The sequence below is a fragment of the Oryzias latipes genome, chromosome 10 (genome assembly GCF_053564925.1).
Source record: "Oryzias latipes strain Hd-rR chromosome 10, Olatipes_Hd-rR_3.1".
Classification (NCBI taxonomy): domain Eukaryota; kingdom Metazoa; phylum Chordata; class Actinopteri; order Beloniformes; family Adrianichthyidae; genus Oryzias; species Oryzias latipes.
In genome coordinates, this window is record NC_136246.1 from 8859784 (window position 1) to 8887172 (window position 27389).

At 40.5% G+C, this 27389-nt stretch overlaps 1 protein-coding gene across 2 annotated transcripts in view; it reads left to right on the plus strand.

Annotated features, from left to right (window-relative positions):
* slit3 (slit homolog 3 (Drosophila)) overlaps positions 1-27389 on the plus strand; it is a 316135-nt gene that overhangs the window by 183566 nt on the left and 105180 nt on the right. Inside the window, exons 1-2 of one of the 2 annotated variants that reach the window (XM_011479839.4) lie at positions 16862-16996; positions 17287-17358. Coding sequence is in view for 1 of the 2 variants with exons in the window: in XM_011479838.4 (XP_011478140.1) it covers positions 17287-17358 (72 nt within the window). In the remaining variant the exon portion in view is untranslated. Of the gene's footprint in view, positions 1-16861; positions 16997-17286; positions 17359-27389 lie in introns of those variants that run through there. The other variant, XM_011479838.4, reaches the window with a different exon arrangement.

Consider the following 27389-nt stretch of genomic DNA (forward strand, 5'->3'; position numbering starts at 1 on the left):
TATGTGAGGAGACAATGCAAACTTCACACAGAAAGGACAATGGATCAATTCAAATTGATTATCAGTTTGTCACTTCTTCAAGGTGTTTAGAACACCGTTTTTCAACTTTTTTTGAGCCAAGGTGCACTTTTTCCTTGACAAAAATCCTGCAGCACACCAGCAAGCAAAAATGGAAATAAAGAGAAACTATAGTTTTTATTGATCTGTAGTCCCTCCGCGATCTTGCATGCATTTGTAATAATTGAGGCGCATAAAATTTGAAGTTGCAGCTGTTTTCCCTAAAACTTGTCATAGGTTCACTAGTAATTTTCAAGTAAACTGGTTTAGAGAATTGTATCGTCAGCGTACGTCAACATTTTAACATTGATTCACACATATATTTTAGAAAGTTTAATTTCCTTTTTTTTTTAAACTTCGTGATGAATTTATAGTCTTGTAACAGCTTTAAAAACACATCTCTGTTGGATCTGTGTTGCCGTTCAAAGAAAGTTGCTTCAAATTTAATCCTAGAACACTATGGCTCGGTGATTTACATGGTTTTTAAAAATGCTGCTTTTCAAGAAGTCTGTGCCTCCACCAGGGAAGTCTCACATGTTTCAGGAATGGGTTGACCAAAGACCGAGTTTCTAGTATTATTTTATTATTATTTAGGAATTTTTTGTTCTCAAATTCCTAATTTTCAGTAAGTTTTAAAGGTACTTCCCATGTTTTTCTTTTTTATTTTGTTACACATACCATTTATTTTTTATGACAAGTACTTTTATTTTTTATCAGGTAAAAAATACCCGACAAAAGTGATGGTGTAACTTTTCATAGCGAAAGTGTTCTAGGGTTAAATGGCAAAACTGGATTCAACGACTCCCAAAGTAACTCAGTTCTGTAATACTTTAACCCCTCTAAAGACAAATAAATATGTTGAAATATATATATTTTTAAAACATATACCTTGATGAGATTTTGGGACATCATTGCTGTGGACAGGCACAGGCTCCTGATGCAACTCTTCCCATTCTAAGTGAGATAAATTGTAGTAAGTGAGATAAATCTGATAAATTGTAGTTATTATGGAACAGAAAGAGCCAGAATATTACAGCGATAGGCATCACCACAAGAACTCATGATAGTGACAGTAAGAATAAGAAGCAGAAGAAAAGAACTACTTTTACATGTAAAATGAACATATCCCATAAAATCAAAAAAGTTAGATTTAACCCTGTCGAAGGTGAAGTGGGTTTTTTCTGCCTGTCCGTCTACACTTTGTCCTCCCATGCAGTTTTTAATAGAACCGTCATTTATTCACAATCCCCAATACTGTGATCAATGTGCTGCATAATCAATCCTTCTTGTCAATATCAGCTGATCAATTGTACCTCAAACTAGTAAACAGACCACTTGGAGGGGGATCCTCAGCGAGAGAACTCGATGAAGACAGACACGGCGAGAACAGAATAAAAACACAATGACCAGAAAAGACTTCATGGCGCACAAAAACACAGGCAGTAGAAGCTTCAACGTTTTTTTTTTTGAGTTTCTGTGAATTGCATTGAAATATATTGCAGTTCTTAAATAAATATATTGCTCATGTATATAAAATTATAAGAATAAATAGTTTTGTGCGATGTTGACTTCCCTTAAACTCATAGTGACACTAAAGTACGACAAGTTGACATTTGATGTCATATTTTAAAGAATAAAACAAAACTGTGATTGTGCTTTTAATTTTATTATTACTATTTTAATTGATTCTGTGGGCTACACAGTGATGTGGTGGTTAGCACTCTGGTTCAAATCCCAGCTGGATTCTTTCTGTGTGGAGTTTGCATATTCTGTCCATGCATCTCCAGGCCCATCAAGTCTTTCATATATCGGAATAGAGTTTTGGAAGTATAAACCTGGAGAAAGATTCACAAGATTTGCTCCGGTTCGACATTTTGCACCAAGCCTCTTCTAATCGAACAGTTCGGTAGCAAAAAGAAGCGTTCAAGAATGCTCGTTTAGCACGTTCTTGAACATGCATCACATACCTAGTGACTACGTAGCATTCAAAATTCACCTCTGACTTGAGGAGCATTGGCGCGGAGCAACCCCGCCCCCCTCCCCCTCCCCATTGCTGGAGAGGTAGCTTGTGGCTCGCCCATCATATATTCCTACATCACAAATACAATCTTTTTAGGACCTTCGTCTGCTTCGGATTCACAGCGATTTGATTGAAGAAATACTCAGAAATGCTATTTTGAGCTTAATTTTATTTTTTTCGATTATAATCAGAAAAATGCCACAAGAAGATGTTAAAAAGATTCAAAGAGGTTCATTGTGTCTATAATATTATACTGCTTATTTAAATGATTTTTTATCAGACACTGGTTTGTTTTGTAATGTAAAACGCACCGACATGTTTCGGTGGAATGCCTTCCACCTTCATCAGGGTCGTCATCAGGTGGTGGTGTGTGACGTCTTTAAAAACATTAAACGTGCTTTTAAAAACATTAAAAGCACCAATTTCATTGAAGGGGGTCTTTAACACCAAGACAATTCTGCTCTCCTATTATTCATATTTGAACTTACTGCTGTTTTTCATTCTGTGTTGCTCTCTTCCAATTCTCATGTCAAAGTTTATTTCTTCAGATCTTTTCCCTCCCTTATTCCCTTCTTTTCTTCTTCTCAACCACCCACTACTCCTTCATCCGTCCCTCCATTAGACAAGGTGACTCCTGCGGTAAAAGGCTCCAACCCTCCATTATGCCACAGAGTAAAAAAACTGTCGTGACATTCTGTCCCTGGTGGACACTGCATTGATTTTCTCATATGTCTCTCTCCTTCTTACTTTGTCCGTGTCTCTCCCCTCTCTGGCGCTCTCACAATCTGTCTTTCTCTTTTTGCCATCGAGCGCACCTTCTCCCTCAGAGCACGGTTCTTTTCTGCTCCCTTCTCTTTTCTTTTCATGCAGCTGCTGTGGAATCAAACGGCTTTGACTATTTTTTGTTTTTAACGAACCATCGGATTGAACACATATCCTCAGTTGAACCCACTATTCTGTGCTTGAACAGCCAATACTTGCTGGCAGAGACCATGACGGCAGTCTTCATGAGTGTGGACACAGTGCTGACTTCACATGCTGACCTGTGGTCTTGTCATTCTTCTAAACAGAACACGTCAGTCAAGCTTTCAGTCATAGAGCTGGAGTTGAACTGATAGAAAAAACAGGCTGAAACAGTTCTGTAGCAAACAAACATTTTTCTTTTCATCCAACGACGAATGCTTAACCTTTCGAATCCCGTCTTATCTAATATGATTTTGATAATCAAGTTTCAGGGATTGTCTGATATTTTCTGATGGTTTATTATGTCTTTTATGTCTCGCCACAAAGGTTTTTCTCATTGGATCTGCAAAGGTCAAAGTGGCTCGGCCATCTGATTGGTCCCTCATGTACCAGAGAGCTTAGTTCTTCAATGTGTAGATGGGATGATTGAAAATTGCGCAATTGTCAATCGACAGTGGTGACCTTGTGGGCATATATATCTTCTTCTTTCTCTTTCGGCTTTTCCCATCAGGGGTCGCCACAGCGAATCATCCTTTTCCACCTCACTCTATCATGAACATCTTCTACCCTAACGTTAGCCAACTTCATGTCCTCTGTTAAGACATCCATATATCTCCTCTTTGGCCGTCCTCTTGCCCTCCGGCCAGGCAGCTCCATCTCCAACATCCTTCTACCAATATATCCACTATCCCTCCTCTGAACATGTCCAAACCATCTCAGTCTGGCTTCTCTGACTTTGTCGCTAACACAGGCAACATGAGCCGTCCCTCTGATGTACTCGTTCCTTATCCTGTCTAACCTGGTCACTCCTAAGGAGAACCTCAACATCTTCATCTCTGCTACCTCCATCTCAGCCTCTTGTCTCTGTCTCACTGCTACCGTCTCTAACCCATAGAGCAGAGCTGGTCTCACCACTGTCTTGTACACCTTTCCTTTGAGTCTTGCTGGCACTCTTCTGTCACACAACACTCCTGACACTTTCCTCCACCCGCTCCAACCTGCCTGCACTCGCCTCTTCACCTCTTTTCCACAATCCCCATCACACTGAACTGTTGACCCCAAGTACTTAAACTCCTGCACCTTCTTCACCTCAGCCCCCTGTAACCTAACGCTTCTACCTTGATCCCTCTCGTTCAGACACATGTATTCTGTCTTACTACGACTGACCTTCATGCCTCTTCTTTCCAGAGCAAACCTCCACCTCTCTAGCTGTTCCTCCACCTGCTCTCTACTCTCACTGCAAATTACAATGTCATCCGCAAACATCATTGTCCAGGGAGATTCCTGTCTTACCTCGTCTGTCAGCCTGTCCATCAGCATAGCAAACAAAAAAGGACTCAAAGCTGATCCTTGGTGTAGTCCCACCTCCACCTTGAACTCCTCTGTCTGACCTACAGCACATCTCACCACCGTCATACTTCTCTCATACATGTCCTGAACTACTCTGGCATACTTCTCTGCCACTCCAGACGACCTCATACAGTACCACAGCTCCTCCCTCGGCACCCTGTCATACGCCTTCTCTAAATCTACGAACACACAATGCAGCTCCTTCTGACCTTCTCTGTACTTTTCCATCAACATTCTCAAAGCAAAAATGGCATCAGTGGTGCTCTTACGGGGCATGAAACCATACTGCTGCTCACAAATCTCCACCTTCTTCCTAAGCCTGGCTTCCACTACTCTTTCCCACAGCTTCATTGTGTGGCTCATCAACTTTATTCCTCTATAGTTGCTGCAGTTCTGCGTGTCACCCTTGTTTTTAAAGATCGGGACCAGAACGCTTCTCCTCCATTCCTCAGGCATCTTCTCACTCTCTAAGATCCTATTGAACAACCTTGTTAGAAATTCCACTGCTGTCTCTCCTAGGCACTTCCATACCTCCACAGGTACGTCATCAGGACCAACGGCCTTTCCGCTCTTCATCCTTTTCAGAGCCTTCCTAACCTCATCCTTTCCAATCTCTGCTACTTCCTGCTCCACAACAACCACATCTTCCTCCCTTCTTTCCCTGTCATTTTCCTCGTTCATCAGCTCCTCAAAATACTCCTTCCATCTTTTCTGTACACTCTCTTGGGTTGTTAGCACCTTTCCATCTCTGTCCTTAATCACCCTTATCTGTTGCACGTCCTTCCCATCTCTGTCTCTCTGTCTGGCTAGCCTGTACAAGTCCTTCTCTCCTTCCTTTGTGTCTAACCTGTCATAAAGCTCATCGTAAGCTTTCTGTTTGGCCTTTGCCACCTCTCTCTTCACTCTACGCTGCGCTTCCTTGTACTCCTGTCTACCTTCCTCAGTCCTTTCTACATCCCACTTCCTTTTAGCCAACCTCTTCCTCTGGACGCATTCCTGTACTTCCTCATTCCACCACCAAGTCTCTTTACCGTCTTTCCTCTTTCCAGATGACACACCTAGCACCTTCCTACCTGTTTCCCTGATAATCTCTGCTGTAGTTTCCCAGTCCTCTGGAAGCTCATCCTGACCACCCAGGACCTGCCTCAACTTCTGCCTAAATTCCTCACAAGTTTCTTCATTCTGTAGCTTCCACCACTTGGTCTTCTTTTCTGTTTTCCCTATCTTCTTCTTCCTGACCTCCAGAGTCATCTTACACACCACCATGCGGTGCTGTCTGGCTACACTCTCTCCTACCACCACTTTGCAGTCATTAACCTCTCTCAAATGACCTCGTCTACATAGGATGTAGTCCACCTGAGTACTCCTACCTCCACTTCTGTATGTCACTCTATGTTCCTCTCTCTTCTTGAAGTAAGTGTTGACTACAGCCATTTCCATCCTCTTCGCAAAGTCCACCACCATCTGTCCCTCCAGATTCCTTTCCTTCACACCAAACCTGCCCATCACCTCCTCATCACCTCTGTTGCCTTCACCAACATGCCCATTAAAGTCTGCTCCAATAACAACTCTCTCTCCTCTGGGAAAACTCTCTATGACCTCATCCAACTCACTCCAGAATCTCTCCTTCACTTCTAACTCACAGCCAACCTGTGGCGCATACCCACTGACTACATTCACCATCACCCCTTCAATTTCTAACTTTAGGCTCATCATCCTGTCTGAGACTCTTTTCACCTCTAGAACACTGTTTACAAACTCCCCCTTCAGAATCACACCTACCCCATTTCTCTTCCTATCAACACCATGATAGAACAGTTTGTATCCTCCTCCAATACTACGTGCCTTGCTCCCCTTCCACCTTGTCTCCTGCACACACAGTACATCTACCTTCCTTCTCTCCATCATGTCTGCCAGCTCTCTGCCTTTCCCTGTCATTGTGCCAACGTTAAGAGTCCCTATTCTCAAACCCATGTTCCTGCCTTTTCCCTTCTCTCTCTGGCAACGGACCCTTCTGCCTCCCCTCTTTCTTCCACCAACAGTAGTCAAATTTCCACCGACACCCTGTAGGTTAACAGCATCGGTGGCGGTCGTTGTTAACCCGGGCCTCGACCGATCCGGTATGTCTAAAGTGTTGTGGATGATTCGCATGGTTATTTTGGCAATTTTTACGGCCGGATGCCCTTCCTGACGCAACCCTCTCTATTTATCCGGGCTTGGGACCGGCACAGAAGTTACTGGCTTGCAACCCCTGTGGCTAGATTTTGTGGGCATATATATATATATATATATATATATATAGGCAGACCTGTACAGGACCGCTTAGCAAGCCTGTTGAGAAAATGTTCATGCATATATTTTTCTATGGGTATGCTGCAAGCAACAGATCGAACATGCAAGCGCAAGTAAGGGTGAGGAATGTGGGACACCTCAAATCCTGCACACTGCACAATGGGCCTATAAGTGCTGTTCAGGTGATGTTTCTTAAGTGCAGCCTGACTGTTAGAGATTGGAGAAATTGGACAATCAGTAAACACCTATACACCTACACACATTAGGGGACCAGTACACGCACCTTACTAATGACTATGGTGGTGTAAGGACACCGGACGACTGCATCACTCGTATGTCATAAGTGCTTACAACATATATTATCTGTAAGGATAATGTATGTTGTGGCAGTGGCACAGATTGATTACATACAGGTCACGCCACAGTATCAAGTGATTAACTTAAAGCTTTAGTGGACCTCAGAATTTTTGGGGGTGTAAGCGGAGAGAGACTAAACAAAGAGATGATGGGAAATTACCCTTGCCTGGCTTACTTGGGGCAACAATCAAAAACAAGGTGAATTTCTGATGAACCCCTGTCACTCTGTCGTTTTCTAGGACATAGCTTTTCACTGACTTTTTTTTATTTTGGCTAAAAATGGCGTAATCATAATAAAAAAACAAAAAAGCACTGGAAACGCTTCAAAATAGATCAAAAGATGATCACAGTGGGACTTTAAGTATACTTTAATTTTTATCAGCTAAAAAAATAAAAGCTTAACTCTCACCTTATATCTCAGAGCTCCATAATCTAGCTACGGTTCAGCGAATCACATCTCGAATATTTGTGTAAATTCCACCTTGTGTTCTGTTGGGCTTTCATTTCACTCACTTTGGACTTCATTGAGCTTTAAGTCATTTCTCTTGCTGTGTCCACCCATGCTCAGCATAAAAAACCTCCCAGTACCTCCAGGTGATTAGGAGTGATGTGTTTGAAAAACTTAATATTTTACAAATTACAAAACAGAGCCACAAAAGCAGTTTGCCAGTGTATAAATGAATGAAAGCCACCCAGCTCCACTGCTTCATTCCTATCCTCTCTGCATCCTCCACTGTCTTTTCTCAGCTGTAAAACATCTTCCTACTTCATGCTCTCCTACCCAAAATGCAGTGCAGGATGGCTGTTTGTTTGAATTATAGCCACAGTTCAGCAGAGGGAGGTGGGAACATTGGGCTGTCTGCAAGCACAGGAAGACTCACACCTGTAGTGTTGTGTGGATGCAGACGCTCCCCTCTGCTTGATTTTATGCTTGTCACAGTTCCAGCTTTTAATATCTGGAACCGGGAATGAAAATGGGCCACAATGAAACATGTATTTCACACTACTTCATTATAGAAAAAGGAAAATCCCTCAAAATCAGAAATATATTCTAATTTTATGAAAATTAGATACGGATATGATTTCCCACCATCTTTTATTTCATTAGCATCTCTAAACATGCAGGGAAGGCCATTGCTTTGGTTTGAACAGACATGGAAATGCATTTACAACATTTTCATGAGCAGAAAATACTTTTTATTTTAACAGCAACATTTTTGATTTTTAGTGCAAACTTTGCTTAATCTTGCCGTTATTTAAATCTAGTTTATTTTTCTTAGTGTTTTGCCAATTTAGCTTTCTCCTGTTCATGTCTAGATTGATTCATGCAGAAATATTTATCGGAAACAGTCATTTTCCTCTTGTTCGTTCGTAAATTGATGTATTGTAATGCTGATTTCAGGTTACCTTGACCGACCCTGAAAGCAAAATGACCATTTACAAGCCCAAACCTTTTGAATTTTTATCGCAATTCAAAATGAGAAGTATAAATATAATAGTCTGAATGTAAAATTAAACTGAGATAATCAGAAATCAGCAGATTTTTGGGTTTTCATGCTAGACTCTTTAAGATGTTTTTAAACCTCTTGATCAAATCCACCAAAAATGTAAGTATTTTTGTCATGACATATAGATGGTATCGAATATAAGATTTTTTTCTCACAGGAATCTCAGTTTAGGATGAATAAAAACTGGCATGAGTGTTCAGGAAAAACAAACCTCTTTTACCCACTGTCTCAAATTGGATCCACACATTTTTAACATGGTGTAACTGTAAAAAAAAAAATCATTTTTAAAAACATTTTCATTCTTTCAATACAGCAAATAGTCATTTAAAAAAATGTATATCAAGAAATAAGTTACTCTCAAAATAAAGTTTTAAAAAGTAGCAAAACTTTTCCCGCCAAAAGAGGCAGCCATTTTGAAATGAGTAGGAAAAGCCCTTCTACTGCCCCTAGTGGAATGATGATGAACTACAGGGCGGATTCAATTATGTCCAATGGGTTTTTATGAAAAGTTTGGACTATGCTGATAAGAAATGAACGTATCAACCATAGTATGAATAATATTTACATTGTTTAAAGCAACATGTTTAAAACATTGTTTTGCCTAATGAGGTTGCAACAGTTTTCGCACTGAAGGATTGTTGCAGTGGCGTAACTGTTGTGTTTGTGTGCTTACCTCAGCTCCACAGGAAAGCTGCAAATGTGTCTGCAAACAGGTCTCATGCTAGACATGATTAAACACAACAACTAATCATATGAGTGAAGATTAAACTGTATTTTTTCTGTGTAATACGCACGCATGGTAGGAAGAAACAAAAACCCACAAGGACCATGAACGCAGCACAAATATAGACAGCACAGACAGACACACAAAGCAGTCCCCATCCTTAGATTGATACCATTCTTGTCAGTGCTAATTAGAATTCTTGGTGAGGAAAGCTCTCAGAGGAATCTAATCATATCACTGATGATGAAACCGTTTACCATGGATGAAGATAGAAGATGAAGTACATGGTCACCCATTTCAATCCTTTTGTTATTGTCAATTTGGAGAAATTATGAATATGAGGTTTCTTTTGAAAATGCCCTTAAAGATATAAAAGAAAATAGTTTCATAGTTGAAGACCTGAAGATTTAAAGCAAAGTAATGGAATTTGCTGAGATTTAGCTGAGGCCGTCATGAGTGGGACTGTTGATATTAGCAGACAATGAAGCCAAATGGTTGCTGATGTAAAGGTTTGGGTATGTCTGGTTAAATCCAGCCAATGCTTTTTTACGTGATTTACGTGATTCACGTGCAAATTTGCGTGTGCCGCCCCTCATTTGATGTTTCTCAAATTTACTGCTTGACACCCGCCCTTGACGCCCCAACCGCGTAGCATCCGCCAACGTCTTTCTGGACTTCATTCCTTGCCACTTCATGGAAAAAGTGGATGAGTAGCTTGGGTTTCTATGTTTTGGAGAACTCTACAGAGGCACCGGAAAGCACATCGCCGTCTGGGTTCATCAGATCATTCAGAGTCTCCCCTGGTGCACTTCACTCCTGCAGCGGGAGTCAAGCCTGATAAAGGCGACTTTAAACGTTACATTTTTATTAATGTCTTGATGAAAATACGATAAACAACATAAGCCCACTCCATGAGCTTTCTTCTTAAATTTATTTCAAAGTTAGGTCCCTGTGTCAGAATTATGTGATTTAAAGTTGGTAGCCACCAAAATTCCCCCAAAATTCCCAATTGGTAAGATTGTAACTTATGGGGTTTTTTTTATGCATGAATTTGAGAAAAATCAGAATCCAATTATAAATTACATTATCTGCTAATAAAAAGCAATACTCTTACAAGATCATCATTGGAATGTTACAATCTGTGCAGCTGCAACAATTTATTAAACAAGGAATCCATTTAGTTTATTTTTCTATAGTAGTGAAAGGGATTTTGGCTTCTTGGAACCAATGGGTACCCCCTATTTGGAATGCAGGAGGGAGGGGTCATTTACTCAATTCTGTAACCCTTGCGCTATACTACCACTTTAACATTGAGAGTTGGGTCATCTAGACCCACTAGACAGTGCGTTAAACCTTTTTTCTTCAATGATTTGGGATCTTCACTGGTGTCCATGGATTACATGAAATCTTTCCACCTTTATCCACCTTTGTCATGGTAGGAATAACACGTCAATGTAAGGGTGGGGTCATCTAAGATAGCACAAGGGTTAAACACACTGTCTAAATCCTAAACAATCCGTACAAAACTGAAAAATGTACAGTCCACTTCCACAGCGCTATTCTCATCCATATGGCAATGATATGGCATCCTGGTTTGTCTGCCTGAAAAAAAAAAGGCTGCTTAATTACACAAAATACAGACACAGCTTAACCATATGTTCATGCTCCTCACACTCTTTGTGTTTTGCACTCAAATCATTCAACAGATGCTCAGCTCTTTGGAACAAGTGGGCACAAAGAGAAGGAAAAAAAATGTCTTCTCAGATCCAAAGCCTTGCTTGTCACAAGAGCAAAGTCGGTTAAGCTGCTGCTGTCAGACACAGCAGAGCAGTCTGGTAAAGAGCGTGTCATAAAGTAAAAACTGGACCCCCAGGATACAGATTCTTATAGACCGGTTTGTAAAGATTTTTGACTTTACAGTGAAAAATGTGTTCACAACAACAAGCGGCACAGGAGTCTGGCCGGGTGAACAGATGGATCCTCACCACATGGAGCTGGAGCGAGAGAAGCTATGAAACAGCCAGTCTACCAAACAAGAAACTTTTGAATGGTGAAAAAGGTGAGTGTCAGTGTGAGACTGCAGTTCCAGTCTTCAAACTGCGCAGCCAACACTGGTCATAAGCCCGTAGGAATCTGAAAAGCTTAGCGGGGCTTTGCGACTCACCAGGAAAGTTGACTTTCAAGAATACTCCTAAACATCGTACTCATTAGCATTTGCCCTCTTTGATCCCTTCAGTAGCCAGGTAAACTCCAGCAATCCTTTTCTTAACCCCCTAACTGTGTTAGTAACTGAAACCGCAGAAGCAAAGGTAAATGGGAAGAACAAAATCCAGGAGGGCAAAGCAGTGTTCAAAATAAAAAAAAAAAAAAGAAACCTTGAAGAAACCTCAGAAATATATGGCATTGATGAACCAATGACCTCATCGCAGTGTCCAACTGGACTGAGTCTGCCAAAGTCTTGGGCAACTGACCTGTAGTGTTGCTGGGGGGTTTTTGGGTTGTCCTGAGGGTCTTAAAGAAGAGAGGCCACATCTTAACCCTTGTGCTATCTTAGATGACCCCACCCTTACATTGACGTGTTCTCCCTACAATGACAAAGGTGGATAAAGGTGGAAAGATTTCATGTAATCCATGGACACCAGTGAAGATCACAAATCATTGAAGAAAAAAGGTTCAGAGCACTGTCTAGTGGGTCTAGATGACCCAACTCCCAATATTAAAGTGCCTAGGATAGCACAAGGGTTACGGGAAGCCATGGTGTGTCTTGCAGTTCCATTGAGGCTCATGCAGCCAACTTTATTGGCGTCCTAAAAATGGAACATAGGACTGTTGTGCATTTAGTATCGTGAAGTATTAGTAAGAATTATGGAAGTGTATGATGTATAGATCAGTCTGTCACATTGTGCCCTTACGCCACACACCAGTCCGTGCACTGGCTCCTTAGTGACTGTGGGCAAATGCTGCACGCATGGGGTGTACACAGGATACGTATGTATTTGTAGGGGTCCGCACTAAATACACTCCGATTGTTTAATTCCCTCATTCCTTATATCCAGGCTGCAAGCAAAGTGAGTTCAAGGAGCGCACACGTGTCACTTGAACAGTACTAACGGGTTTCTTGAGCAGTCCACAGAATTTGGGGAAGTTGAAAAAAATAAAAAAAATTGGTAGGAAGTGTCTGCGTCTCACTTTTCACCCTTACTTTACCCTTGTGTGTTGTCTGTTTGCTACAACCTGTTGTCTAGAAAGAAAATTGTTCATGAACATTTTTGCTCACTGAAGGGTCTACAACCCTGGTATTTCGTCTTGGCCGCCTGTGTAAGGGTTTTCCATTTTTCTGTATCAATCCGTAAGGACCAAGGCTTAAGGCCTGAGCCCAGGCGCTGATGTCACTGGTTACCTGACAGAGCACAGCAGAATAAATTTCGTTCCAAGTACAGTGAGAAATCTCATTGTGCGGATCACTTAGGAGAGCTGTAAATAATTGTCAAACTGTCCTTTTGGCACAGGTTAGTCTGAACAGCTGCTCAGTTTTGAGCGTGATTGCAGCTACTACTTCAGAGACAGAAGATCAAAAAGTTAGGAGGCGTGGCTCTTTGACTGATCTCCTGTTTGTGCCTGATTCGACCGTATGTCAGCCTAGAGTGGGTCCATTTTTACTGGCGAAGCATTGGTGTGACACATTCCTTTTAAAATGAGGTTTATACTGTGAATATACATGTATGGAAATCATGGACACAATGTTTTGAAAGAAGCTCTGAGGAAATTTCAGCATCTGCTTCAGGAATCCCCTTCTTCAGGGCTGAAAGCTGACAGAGCTGAGACAACAGGTGCTGCAGAGGGAGACACAAAAGCTTAGTGGAAAAGAAAAAAAAGAGATTTGAAGGGGTGATAAAATGAAACCAGGAGACAAAATGGATTAACGGTAGATAGGTAGAGTGTGAGAAGACAAAAGGTGAAGTGGAATCAAAGACGAGAGGAAATGGTGCCAGAGAGAGGAAAAAGGGATTAGGAATGGAGACATAAAGAGGACAAGAAAAAAGAAAAAAGGGATTATCTGTGAAGGAAAGGATTAAGGTAAAATGATAAGCTTTTATATTCTTGCGTCTGGAGAGAAGTCTATAGCTAAAATACAACCTGAGTGTCAGATGTGTTTGAATGTACCTGATTCCTCAAAAACTCCTTTCTTGTGTGTCCTCCTCACCATCTCACCATGTGACTGTGTTTCTATTCAATCGCAGACCTACCAGGGCTCTTTAGATACATCAGCTGAACCAATGTAAAGCAGGAAAATGCATTAGAACACAATTTAACTTCAATGCATCTTCCCATATCTCTGACTTTCAAGGAACCAAAAGAAATGTTTACATTTCTTTAAAGTACGGCTACTTTTTAACACAGTAGATCAAATTAAAGGTATCAAATGATCCCGTAAATCACGTTACACTGAGTTCTTTTAATTTTTAACTTATAACTATTATCTATTGTGAACACCTTGAAGGGCATTATCCCACGTATACCATGACTTACAATTCATCCATCTTCTAATCGGTTTTGTCCCTTTTGGGGTCATGGGGCCACTTGCGGGCAAAGGCAGGGGACATCCTCGACAGGTCGCCAGTCTGTCGCACAACCCACACACAACACACCCATGCACTCTCACATTCACACCTCTCGCCTCTACAACTGCTCCTGCACTTGGCTGTGGATCCTGTCTCCGGCTCGACTGGCCGGGGACTGACTGTCCCCCCAACTCCATCTGGATGAACCTCATCTGTTGGACTTTAAATATGTGGTAGAGTTAGATACGTTAATACTTCTCTATGAGTTCTGGTACAACGCCTGTCCGTCCTGGGGGAGGATCCCTCCTTCATGTGGACACCCCTGAGGTTTTTTCATTTTTTCCAGACTGTTTTTTTAGGAGGTTTTTCCTTACCGTGTAGGAGGGTCTAAGGGCAGGGATGCCCAGTTTAGTTTAGTTAGTTCAGTTTATAGTCTTTCTATTGTATTGTATGTGTTCACAATCCTTTTGATTTTATGTTTTACCCCTACATTTATCCGCACAAAGCCCATCGAGATGACTGTTGTTGTGATTTTGGGCTATACAAATAAAATTGACTTGAATATGGACAATTTAGAGTGTTTAGAGTGAAGGATATTTTTTTTTTGGATGGAACAGGGAGAACATGCAAACTCCACACATAAGGTCCCCCATTGGTGTCCTGTTTCAGGTCCGCCAGCCGGGAATTGAACCAGGGGTCTTATTTCTGTGAGGCAAGGGCGCTAACCACTGCCCCACCGTGCAGCCCCATGACTTACCAAAGAAATAAATATTAAATCAATTATCAGTACTTTAATCTTGTTAAATAGGTTTAAATCATGTTTTCCCAAAAAATCAGACTATTTGATGCACAGTGTGAAGTGTTGTCATGGTAACAGATACAGACCATGCATTAAGAAAAGTTGTTTAAGGCCGGTTTATACTTCACAGCGATCAGCCATCACATCAATCATATCGAGAACCGAGCAGTCTAGCTCATATTAATGTAGACTGGATCTGGTTGCGGGTGTCGGTGAGGACTGACAGCTACAGGTGATCCGCTATCTCGTTGCGTACGCAAAGTTGGACGCCTTATTGGTCATGTGGAGATGCCTGTTTTACTGCTGTGCTACAACTGCACTAGCAGAGCTGGAAAAGCAAGAATGTGACTTTTAACAAGTAAATTATTACTGTCAGCTGATAAAGGAGAACTTTTTGGAAAATCTGAGTTTGTTTGCTCTCAATAGTTAATATTTAGGCTGATCTTGTAATCTATTCAAAGTCTATGGTAGCTTTTGACTTTGCACTAGTTCCAGGTTTTCTGGGAGGACTACAAATCTTTTTTTTTTTTTTTTCGAGGATGACCATCACATTTGTTTGCGTTTGACCTCAAATCAGACAAGACGATCTGTTGCATTTAAGCACATTACAGAAGAATTAAGCGGAGGAAAAGAAACTAACCAGGATTTCCTCAGTAACGAATAGCGAAGACTCCGAATCCCTGTCCGGCGGCGGACAGGATTGGAAAACTGCCTGCCAGGTGTCACACGGGTCCCTGAGTCCTTCTGATAGAGGCTAGGTGGGATCCACTTGTGCATTTGTCCCGAGGCGGCGCGTCATGACTGGCTCCAGTCGCCGCGTGCTTTAGGGGCAGACGACCACTGGACCTCGCTGCACCGTCTGTGGCGGTGTTGGCTACCCACCCGACCCATTTAGAAACACCGACCGAGGAATCTAACATTTTGTGTGATTCTTATTCTATGAGTAGATTTGAATAAAATCCTCACCAAGCATCAGGTATACATTGCGTTTCCTTATATAATAGCGAAACGTTTAAATTGTTGTTTACTTTGCACTTTTTTTTGCGATGGGAGCAATTCCAAAGAGCTTTGAAGTACAAACCGGCCCAAATATGCGGATAATTTTAACAAAGCATCATTTCAGAGAGAAAGTTCACCTGATGAAGCAAATATATCCTCCTTCTTAGATTATTTTCTCTCCTTCTCTTCTGCTGCATATTAGAGCACTCTGGGCTTGATTTTCTTTTTTCCTAATTGTTGGATTTTGGAAAAAAAATCCCCCTTGTTGGTGTAAAAGTAGAGGTTAGAAGTCTGTGATGAGAAAAAACTTCATAAAGGGACTTTTTCAATTATGTTTTAATCTTTTACCGTGTCACAGTGTTCCAAATTTCAATGAAAATACCTCAAAATGAGGTTTCTTACAGCAATCATTAGATTAGATTAAAATGAATTAAAAACAGGTCAGAAGTGTTAAATCCTTCAAAAAAATGAATCGCGTGACTGCAAAGATCCAAGCTTTCATTTAGAGACAAACTGCAGCTGGAGATCCACTTTTTCCACTCATGCTGCAGCTTTCTAATGACATAAGAGGTAGAAACATTCTTTATCGGCGCAGCACTGACCTGCTGAGCTTCTGCACAACCATGCAACAGCATCTACAACTTACCTCAGCGAACGTGCTACAGTGGAGGGAGGGGCGGATGGATAGTAGATGGACGGATGTAATGGACAGAGAGGAGGAGGGAGGAAAGGAGGTTCGGGGTTGTTGGGTTCATGAGAGGTGTACGGTGGGGGAGGATCAGATCGCCGGACCCGAGCAAATCAAAGTAAAAGCCCAGGATGGATGATGGTGGGGCAGTGGGTGCATGTGGGAGTCCGGCGAACAAGTCGTCAAACAAGCAAAAGAGTGGAGGGGGAGGATGGATAGAGAGAAGAAGGGGAAACGAGAGGCTGAGTCGTGACTCTGGGTTGATTTACGAAGGCTTTCCTTTTAATAAAATTGTTTCAGTGACAGAGCCGGTAAAAGGGCCTTAATGGATTGGCCGGCCTAATGTAATGAAATTATTCCCTCTTTCAGTACAGAGAGGAAAAAGAGAATAAAAGAGGACGTGAGGGGGGGGGAGGGAGGATGGAAGAGGAGAAATGCAATTAATATTTACAGAAGAGACAAGCAGGGTGGGCTTGAGCGGCTCCCTCCCTCTCCAGTGCTTTACGGCTGCCTCTCTCGCCCCTCTCTCTCCCTGTGGCCAGTGTGCGCCGGGCGTGTGGCGGCGGAGGGAGGTGATAGGCTGAAAGCAGGCAGGCCATTTCTGCTCACCGGTCTCCTCTCTGTCGCTCTCCTTTTCCTCTCCTCTCCTCTGCAGGGCTGGTCACATCTGAGCTGAGGTGAGAGCCTTCACCTCTGCCCGGGTGCCGCCGCCGCCGGCGCTGCCTTCAACTGTTTTCCTCTTCCTGTGTGTGTTTGTGTGCGTGTGTTTGTGACTCCCTATGGATGCTTACCTGCTACTTTAAGGGGGTAGCACTTGCACACAAACTCACTTACACACCCGGTTTTTTGTTTTTCTTCTTCTTCACACAACCCATCTTGTTTTAGTCCCTCCCCCAGCCGAGCGGCTCTCACACTCGCACCTAACTCTCTCCCATCTTTGTGTGTGTGTCGGTGTGTGTGTGTGCAGGCAGCTGGACAGCAACCATATCAGCTGCATCGAAGATGGAGCTTTCCGAGCGCTGCGCGATCTGGAGATCCTGTGAGTACAGACAAACTCTCATCCTCCTCATCCTCCCTGCATCTCTGCGCTCTCCTCTTCTTCCCCATGTGCCGCCTGGGAGACAAGGATCTGTCCCACACTCTTCCTCTGCCTCCCGTCTCCAGTTGTTTTGCGATTCATATTGTTTGTAGCCTTCATTTTGTTCCCTTCATTTACTTTTTCCTGTCAAAAGTGTTCAACTTAGAAATGTTTTTTTGTTGTTTTTTGTTGCCCGGAGCATCACCTGCTCGGATGAAGTGTAGCATACCTGTTCCTCCTCCTCTAAAGAAGGAGAGTCCCTGACCTAAAGAAAAGAAGAAAAAAAAAGGGGTGAAGAGCATCACAGGGAATGTGGAGGGCGGGTTTCTGCCACCTGCTGTGCTTTGCGTTTTATTTGCACCATATGTGGATAACCCCCCCTTCCTTCTTCCCCATGCATACGGAGATGCGGTCATGTTTTAGCGACTGCTTTCAGCTGGCTGAGGGATTGAGTGTGCGTGTGAACTGCTGTGTATATCTGATGCGTCCACATCTGTACAGCTGCTCATTTGTCAGCCCCGCTCAGACGTGGAGACCGTGCACGTCCTGCTGTTTTAGGGTAAATGGGATTTCTGTAGTATCTTCACGGGTTATTTGATTACACAAACAAAAAAATCACTTTTTTTCTTGATGCATACTCACCAATTTTCTTTGTCATAGAGTTTTGCTGTTTTGTTTATTAGTATCTCGCTTTGACACAAATCGAAACGCTTGCTGTGTACGGAAATAGCAAAAGAAGAAACAGACAGGACATGTTCCAGATGAGGCAGAGAAAAGAAAGACAAAGTAGCAAAAAAAGAAAGGAAGCAAGACAAGAATAGTACAGTGCAAAAACTGACTCTTCAAAAAGTTAAATGTCTCATTTCTGCAAGATATTAAGACAGAGTCTTTATTTTTTGCACAAAAAAGTTATCTCATCTAAAAAAGAAAAACCTAAATAACAAAATAATTTTAGTTTGACAAAGCATGTCTAAGATTCTCTTTTTCTTAAAACGGGAATTCTTGGTGAGACAATTTTTCTCACCCATTTGGCAGATTTTTTATTAAATTATTTTTTAAAGAAACCAATTTAAATTTGACAAGTTAATAACTTGTTTTTTAGGGGTCAGTTTTTGCAGAGTAAAAAAAAAGAAATTTAAAATCTAAAGCAAAAAAACCTCCTTTAAACTATTTTCAGTAAAGTTCTTGAACCACTGAATCTTAAGAAAATAAACGAACCCTTGTATTTTATGTCTTGCAAGACAAATAATCTAATTAAGAAAGGTTTTTAATAGCAACATTTTTTTTTTTTAAATAAGAATTCTTAAGATCATTTTTTTTTTTGCTTATTTAAGGAAAAAAAATACCTATTGTGAGAATTTTTGACTTATTTCTAACCTGAAGAGCAGTGCAGTCATGGAAACTTTAAGCCCAAGCAGTTTACATGCTTTTTTTACTCACTCTTGCAGGATTGGGTTGCTTTATTTAACGGTCACACATTGCTGCTTCTGGAGGAAGTTTGTCTCCTTATCACATAAAAACCTTCTTTAGAAGACAGACTCTGAAATATGGACACTGTTTTAAAAAGCACAGTCTGTGAAAAGCTTCAAGTCCCATTCGTAGTCACACATCTGAGTGTGTGAAATGTGTTCTGCTGGTTTCCCTGGGGGAGCGGTGAGATGCAGTCACAGCCCCACTCAGACAGCATTTGCTGGTTTAACCCTACAGTCCAGTCTCTTAATGCTGAGCATCAAGCTGGGAGGCACTGGGTCCAAAATTGACTCCTCGCCATGACCCCAGTGTGGATTTGAATCCGAATAGGTCAGTGGTTGCTACAATCTGTTTGATCTATAGATGTATGGATGCTAAACAAAAAAATAAAAAAATATAAAGAAACCCTGATTTATGCAGAGCACCGTTCTCCAGCAGGTGTTCTCCGCACAGGTCGGTTCTGGCTGACTAATGATGAGACGAGGATCACTCAGGCAAACGGTTCAATGTGTGGCAGCTTAAACTGTAGTCCTCGTCAAACAAAAAGAACAACAACAACAAAGAAAGTCATCAATCTGTTACTGCTCAGGTGTTACTTTCAAATGCTTTGACAGATGGTTTTGTAGATTTTGATTCCATCTGTCCTCATTTCTTCATTTCCACTTTTTGGTCCCCCTTGGGCAAAGTGATTGTCTTTGATTCCCTGCCCTTTCCCGCTGAGCCCTCAGCGAAGGTGATTGGGGGCAGATAGAGGGGTATCAGCGAGGCAAAATACAACGTATTAGCAATTCATAAGTCTGTGACAGCTGAGTGCTGGGCAGGATTTACAATTCACTGTAAATACGCAGCCTTTCCCATTCAGAGCAGACAGCATGACAGCACACAGTATATTCCCCAAATGTGACGTTTTAATAAAGGATGGGTGTGCGTGTGTGTGTTTGTGTGTGTGTGTGTGTGTGTGCTCGTGCAGCCGCCTCTGCACATGTGTATCGGCCATGAATGACAGCAAGCAATTCAGGCTGGGAAATGATCTTATTTCAAACACACACCTGTGTGTGTGAGTGCGTGTGTGTTTGTGCGTTCACACTCAGCAATAAACGCACAAACACACATGCACAGCCCCATCTGCTCAGGTCTGGGGGGTTCATTTCGTGACTATAGTACAAAATGGGATGATAGAGATAACAGTGGTTGGAGGTCATGTGACTGCATTATCAGGTATGTGTGTGTTTGTGTGTGTGTGCCCATCCACAGTTGTTTGTGCACTGTACTTTTGTCTTTGTGAGGCTGACTTTGCGGGAAGCATTGCCTCTTTAACGTTTCAGGTTTCCTTCATTCCGTCTGCTGCGAGCATCAGAGCCATAATTGAAAGTTTGGATTTTTTTTTTTTTTTTAAGCTCCATTCTGATTAAATTGTGTTTCTGGTGTTTTTAACAAGTTCCTGTTGCATTTTTCTTATGATGGAGGACATAGATTAGGAAAAAAGAAAAAGGCACAAACGTGCATTTCTGAGTTACTTCTTTATTCAAATCACTATGAATCAGGAGCAGATGAAAAAAATCCTGTAGCAGTAATGGAGAAGCTACAATCAGGCTGATGTTTCCATGTCTTTGTTTTCCTCGTCTGAATTAGAATTTTGCTCCAAACTGTACGGCTGGATTGCTCCAATATTGGTCGCCATTTTAGTTGCACCACTAAGGTGTGAGGGGCTGTAAGCTAGCGGGAGAGCATGTAACCAGATAGGTGACGGGAACAGTTTCAACGTTCACAATTATGACTTTATTGTAAATGTTTACTGTTTTGCTGTTGTTTACTTTGTGTATCAGCACACAAAAGAGGTTTCTGTGTGTGAGAAATTGAACATTTTCATCGTGCAGACAAAACGGTAAAAGTATTTTGTGTTTGTGTGTTCCTGCGCCTCCGTTGTGCGAGGATACCTCGTGTTTTAATCGAAAGAGCTGCAGTCTGCCTGCACCACTAATGAATCTCTGCTTTAATTAATCTGGTCGTTTTTAATTAGCCGACGTTTCTTGGTAGACTGGACTTTATCTGAGCGCTGCATGTTCCCGCCGTCAAAGCCGAACACTTGGACGTCTGATTTATAAAAAAGGGCCAAATGGATTTTATTTGTTGGTTCTTTTAATCTTGTTATTGGAAATCATTAAGTCATATGTTTGTTTGTTTTTTTATTAGATAAACAGAGCTCATTTAAAAAGGGAGGCATTTTAAAAATTCAGTTTGTAAAGAAAAAGACACTTTCTAGAGTTGGTGACTGATCTCATGCTTTTGCTGTAAAAGGTCAATTTAGAAGACAGAAACAGCTTTAAATTAAGCATTTTGCCCTACAGAAATAATTATGCTCATTTTTTTTGTCACTTTTAATACATTTTGGGGTTTCTGTTGTTTTTTTTTGCACCAAACTATTTTGACACTCAGACATCCTGAAGCGCTAAGAGTAAGATTAAAACAGACTGAAAGGAAAACTCCCAAAGTTTTCACTGTGATCCAAGGATGCATGGGAATCAGCTTATCCCAATATTTGAAGAAATAAACATTTATCATCAAGTTCAGCAAGCAGGCTTTATTTTGACAGGGGATTCTTGCTTCTTTGAGAGCTTCGGGGAGCAATAAAAGACATTTACATTCATCATTTCCGTTCGGTTTCCTCACATATCCTGAAATGGTCTTGAGCTTCCTCTTATGTGCTCTCTTTTTTCATGGCTGCCAGGATGAAAGAGGAGGACTGGTGTTGTAAAAGCCATCCAGTGCAGCGGATGATTTATTTAAACCCAAAGGAACTTTTGGTTTCTTTCCGTTCCTTCCAGACAGTCAGGACAGAGGAGAAATGTGGGTTAACAGGAGTAAAAGGGCGTTTCCAAAATGGAAAAGGACTAAAAGAGGGATATTAGGGGAAGGGAAGGAAAGGAAAGCTTGTAATATCGGTGCTGCAAATGCCGCCCGTTTCTCCGGCATTATTTATTTATCCACTACTGAGCCTGAGGAGAGGAAAGGAGAAACCTGGGGGATACCGGGGAGAGAAACCCAGATATTGGATATATTGGATGGCTGCAGAAGAGAAAGAAAAGGAATAGGAGGTTAGAAGAGAAGAAAGGACAGGGGGGGGGGGGTACATGAGAGCAACAGGCCGGCTCTGTAAAAACAGATCCAAATACAAACAAGAGCAGACAAAGACGCCTCACCAAGACTCGTCCATCTGATGTGGCCAGAAAACAAAACAAGAAAGGTACAAAACACATCAGAAGATATTTAAAAAAAAAAATTTAAAAAGTGAAATGGGATGCAGAAGAAATGGGAGAGACAGTGATTTGGAGTAAAAGAAATCAAAAGGAGTATGATAGAAAATAGATTGAATGGATCAGAGTGAGGAGAGCAGGAAGGCATTAATTATTGATGGAACAAATGTCTGACTGACTGACTCAATTTGGGCTTTTGTTGTTTCCAGCCCACCAAGGATGTCAGATCGACTCAGAGCAACATTTCTCAGTGTGAGGATGGAGACTCTCTCTGGGTTCCTTTCTGCTCTTTAATGTATCTGGATGATATGAGGACATTATTCTACTGTTCTTTGAAGTGGATTTGGTTTTGTTTTAACTTCTCCCCAAGCATCTCTGGGGGGAATAGGAATGTCAATTTTTCTGTATTAGGTAGGCTAAGCAGATAGCCTGATTTTTTTATTTGACAATTTGCTTATCATGATTAAGATGTTGAAGGGTAATCAGATGCTCCTTGCCAAAGGGTTCAGTCATCTGCACAATGATGGGGACAAACTCCAATATTTTACACTATAAAAAAGGTCAAATAAGTTCATTTTGGTTATTTGAAACAGCTTAAGTGGCCTCAAGAAACATAGTATTTGGGTGTTTTTGCTTTTTTGTTTATAAAGGTTGTTTTTCTAGCAAAGATTAAGAGATTAAATTAGAAAATAGAGTTTTGGAAATACTGCGATTACATAAACATGTTACCAAATGTCACTGTTTTGCAGCTTTTGTCTCTTTTTCATAAAGCTGGGTTTTAAGTGAGGGCTTCGTTGGTGAACTGTAGACCGCACAGCCGTAGGGAACACACAGCCAGACTAAATGTGCCAGACACTGCTGCTACTCCTAATGCTGGATGAAGAACAAAATGTCATTTTCAGAAAACTGAAGCAAAGACTGCAATAATAGGTAATTAGTAAAAAATAATAATAAAAAAAATCTTAACATTTAAAAGCTTTTTTTTCAATTAGCAAAAAATCAGTCAGAGGAGTAGAAAAATTGTCGTACCCAGAATTTAAGAAAAAAATGATTGTTTCTAAGGTAGGTTTTCTCAAACTAAGACGGTTTTTTAATGAAAAGAGTTTTTCTTGCAAGACAGAAAACAAGCAATAAAAAATAAAAACAACCAACTTTTTTAAGATTCTATTTTTTGCTGTGTAAACTGCAGACAATCTAACTCTCCCACTGCAAAAACATAAATTCTTATCAAGTATTGTCTTATCTACCGTGTAGTTTACATATCTTATTACCCGCAATATACAGAAAAAACTAACTTACTAGGAAAAATTAGTGACTTGCTTTAAGACAAGAAATCTTGAATTAAGTAACACTTAAATCTTTTTGGGTCATTTGTTCCAACAAGATTTTGACATATTATTTTTCGGCTTTATCTATGAATGATGAATGGATTTGTTTCAAGAAACCAATACTTGATTTGGGGAAACCAGAAAGTTTTATTTGACTTCTTTGACTAAATTATTCATATATTTTTAAGACAAAATAATCTTAAAATGTGTAATTGTAGTTCTAAGATGATAATGGTCAAGAAATAAGGACAGTAGGACGGTCATAGCTCTTAAATTAGGATAGAAGCGTATACATAAACCTACTTTTTTGGAGCAAAACAGGGTTATTGTCAGTCATAATACTTCCAATTTTTTACATTCATTTACATAATTTTAGTGTTTTTATTTAAAAATGCAATTTGTCTTTAAAGAGCAGAACATCACTGCTTATTTAAAAAAAAAAAAAAAACAACCAAGACAAATTCTACTGGTTCCATTGGCAGATTTTTCCCTTAAAACATGTATTTTTTTTAACTTGTTTTGAAAAGGATTTTTCTTTTTTTGCAGTGCGCTGTGTGATGCAAATAAAGCTCTCATGCAGAATCCCTGAGCATCTGGGATCAAGGAAGGCCGTTAGCTGAGTGTGAGCCCTGCAGGGAATTCCTGCTGACAGGGATGAATGATCTATCCAGTGACTGAGAGAAGGTGATGGATTCATTCAGGAGCATTCCCTTGTGCACAGTTTCTGAGTTAGTGTGCCTCTCCTTGATGAGAGGGGGGAGCGTCAGTCAATTGAAATCACAGAGACAAAGCACTTTTGACCTTCATACTCAGCACAGAGCTCTGCATATTATTCCAGATGGAAGATAGAACAGTAAGGGAGTTTGTTCAAATGTTACTGTATTGGCACAGAACACCTTATGTACCTTATCTATGGGTTATTTTGGTTTTGCTTAAAAATGTTAAAGACATTTTGAGAGTTACAGTACACGACACTGTCAAAACAAGTTCAAACTTGTTAACATGTAAAAAAAATAACGCGGCTAACGTGTAGAATTGTCAAACTGCGTTTATTTGTTTGTGTTGCTAACAAGGTAGGGACTTATTGATGTCACAGTAATGTTTGTTTTAGCGATTCTTTACGTGTTACAAAGTTGGGTGTTTTGTGAAGATGCTAAAGTGGTTAATGTGTAGTGGTGTCAGTGTTTTTTTACGCATCAACGACAAGGTTTGGAGTTAGCGTAGTCACAGTAGTGTTGCTTTAGCAGTATCAGTTTTTTTTTTTTTTTTAAATTTCAAACAAGGTTTTAGAGTTATAGATATTGCAAAAACAATAAGATAGCTAACGCTTCTAACATGACTAACGTGCAGCGTACTACAAACAAGTTCTACAGTTACTGTGAAAGCAGTTGACTGACTGACAGACTCATCTCTGACTCTTTTGTCTCGCGATAATTCAGTGACGTCTTATATATGACATACCGGTAAGTTCAAAAATAGACCATTCATTGACAGTATTAGGCTCAATTTTATTATCTCCTCTTAAATGGTCATTTAACTGACCAAATGATGTAACAAGTAACAGGAACCGGTTGGGAGCCTTTTTGTTGCATTTTCCTGTGATTTACTTGTGTTTGCCTTGAAGATCAGAGTCAGCCTTTTCCCCCAAATTTCAAACTTTTATATATATATATATATATATATATATATATATATATATATATATATATATATATATATATATATATATATATATATATATATATATATATAAAAAGAAGACTCCAGCATATTCAGAGAAAACAACTTGGGGAAATATAAAAAGCAGCTGGCTTTGGACGACACAGTAGGGCACGGACATCTGTGATGTCGGTTGGTCACCCAAAGTGTTGATTAAGACTTAAAAATCCTAAAATGTTTCTGTCATCTTTAAACAATTGCTGGTAGCCAACTTGTTTGTTCATCTTGAACAAATTCTTCACCGGGGTGGCCTTTTCATATTTCTCGTTAAATATCTATCAGGATCAATTAAAGCTGCACTGTGATTTACAGCAAATGATTTTGCTGATGGTGAGAAGCACTGGTGCATGGCAGTCGGTTTTCCTGTGCTGATTGCAAACTATTAGATCCCTTTTCATGAGTCGCTTCTATCTCCAATCAATCCTTTGACAGCTTTATATTGATTTTGGCAAAGCCTTATAACTTTTTGTTCAATTCAACTCAAATTTATTTCTATAGCCCCATATTACAAAAATTGTCGTCTCAATAGTCTTCAGACCGGTAATTGTATAGTAAACATGAAATCATAAAGAACATGAAGTCATAGAATTCATTAGGTAATGGCTAAACAGACTAGGCTAAACTGGGCATCCCCTGCCCTTAGACCCTTCTTCTCAGTAAGGAAATTCAAGTAAATTTCCTGTTTATGGGAAGCCAAACCGGCCAAAAGATTTACTTTAAATGTACCATATTTTCCACACTATAGGATGTATAAGGCGCATCATCAAAGAAAATGGATATGCAACAGACTGGCAACCTGTCCATGTTGTCCCTTGCCTTCGCCCAGGAGTGGCCGGGATAGGCCCCAGCAGCCCCGTGATCCTGAAAAGGACAAAACGGGTTTAAAAGATGAATGAATGAATGAAAATCGTCAATGAAGTTTTTCAATTAAAATTTTTGAACCTATGCCAGATGTAAGGCACATAAAGCATGGAAAAAAAGGAGACTGATACCAATGAAACACACATTACTGTGACTACGCTATCTCCCAAACTTGTGAGTAACACATAAAAAAAATAATAAAACGCAGTCCGACACAGCTACACATTAGAAACATATTTACAATAACACTTAGCAAAAAATACCAGATTGATTCCTCTCAATGTCACTTCAACAACAGTAAACACAAAAAGAAAAAAATCCATTTATAGGGCGCTCCAGATTATACGGCGCACTGTCATTTTTTTGAAGAAAAATTCTAGCTTTCAACTGTTCCTTATAGTCCGGAAAATATGGGATAAATCAGATTCTGTAGTTTTCTATTTGTCAGAAACCACCTGATTTAATCTTTTTGTTTTGTTACTGGAATTGTCTGATGATTATCACGATTTTACCATTGACAGTAAAATAAGAACTGGACTGAACAAGCCCTCCCCCCCCGTGTTCCAAATCCGAAGTACCCGCTGGTCCCAAAAAGCTGAAATCCCATAAACTTCTATAGAGAAACAAACAGCTATTACTATGTTATCCTTTTTTTTCAGAGTAACCACTCTTGCTCTGATACCCTTTTAAACATGTTCTTGATAATGCTATTTTTTTATGATATTTTTGCTGTAGCACAAATTATTCAAGTTATAAACTGACCAATCGGATGCCTCAATAACAGTTGGTAGCCTTGTATTGAACGTTTGAATCGTTTGATTGACATATTCTCCTGAGCCTGCTTTCAGTGGAAGGGGTGTGGCCTTCTAACATGATCAGTCCTGTTTAGATAAAGTGATTGCCATAGAAATGTAGACGGACCAATCACGGCTTACTGAGGACGTCTTATTCCACCATGGGGAAGGACGTATCGCGGAAAAATGGTGACTGTACTGACTTCATTTGGTTGGAACCAGAAGCAAGACATTTTCTATGATTGACATCACTCGCGATTCATCCAGTTATATATTATACAGTCTGTGGATTTCACCAAACAATGCAAAATACAATAATTACAATAAATACAAAATCACAATAATTTGCTTTAAGTTTTTTAAAAATGATTTTCTTGGACTGCAATTGTGCTTGTGTCAGTTCACTGGGTAACTCTGGACATCGCAAACCTATTTTTTGGTTTCATCATGTCGGGGATGTCTGTGGTTTTTGTGACTCACAGAACATCACTGTTGATTAGCGGGCACTCTCTCATACTTATCATTTCAGTTCTTTTTGTGGCTTTTGTGCTTGCTGTGAAGGGCAT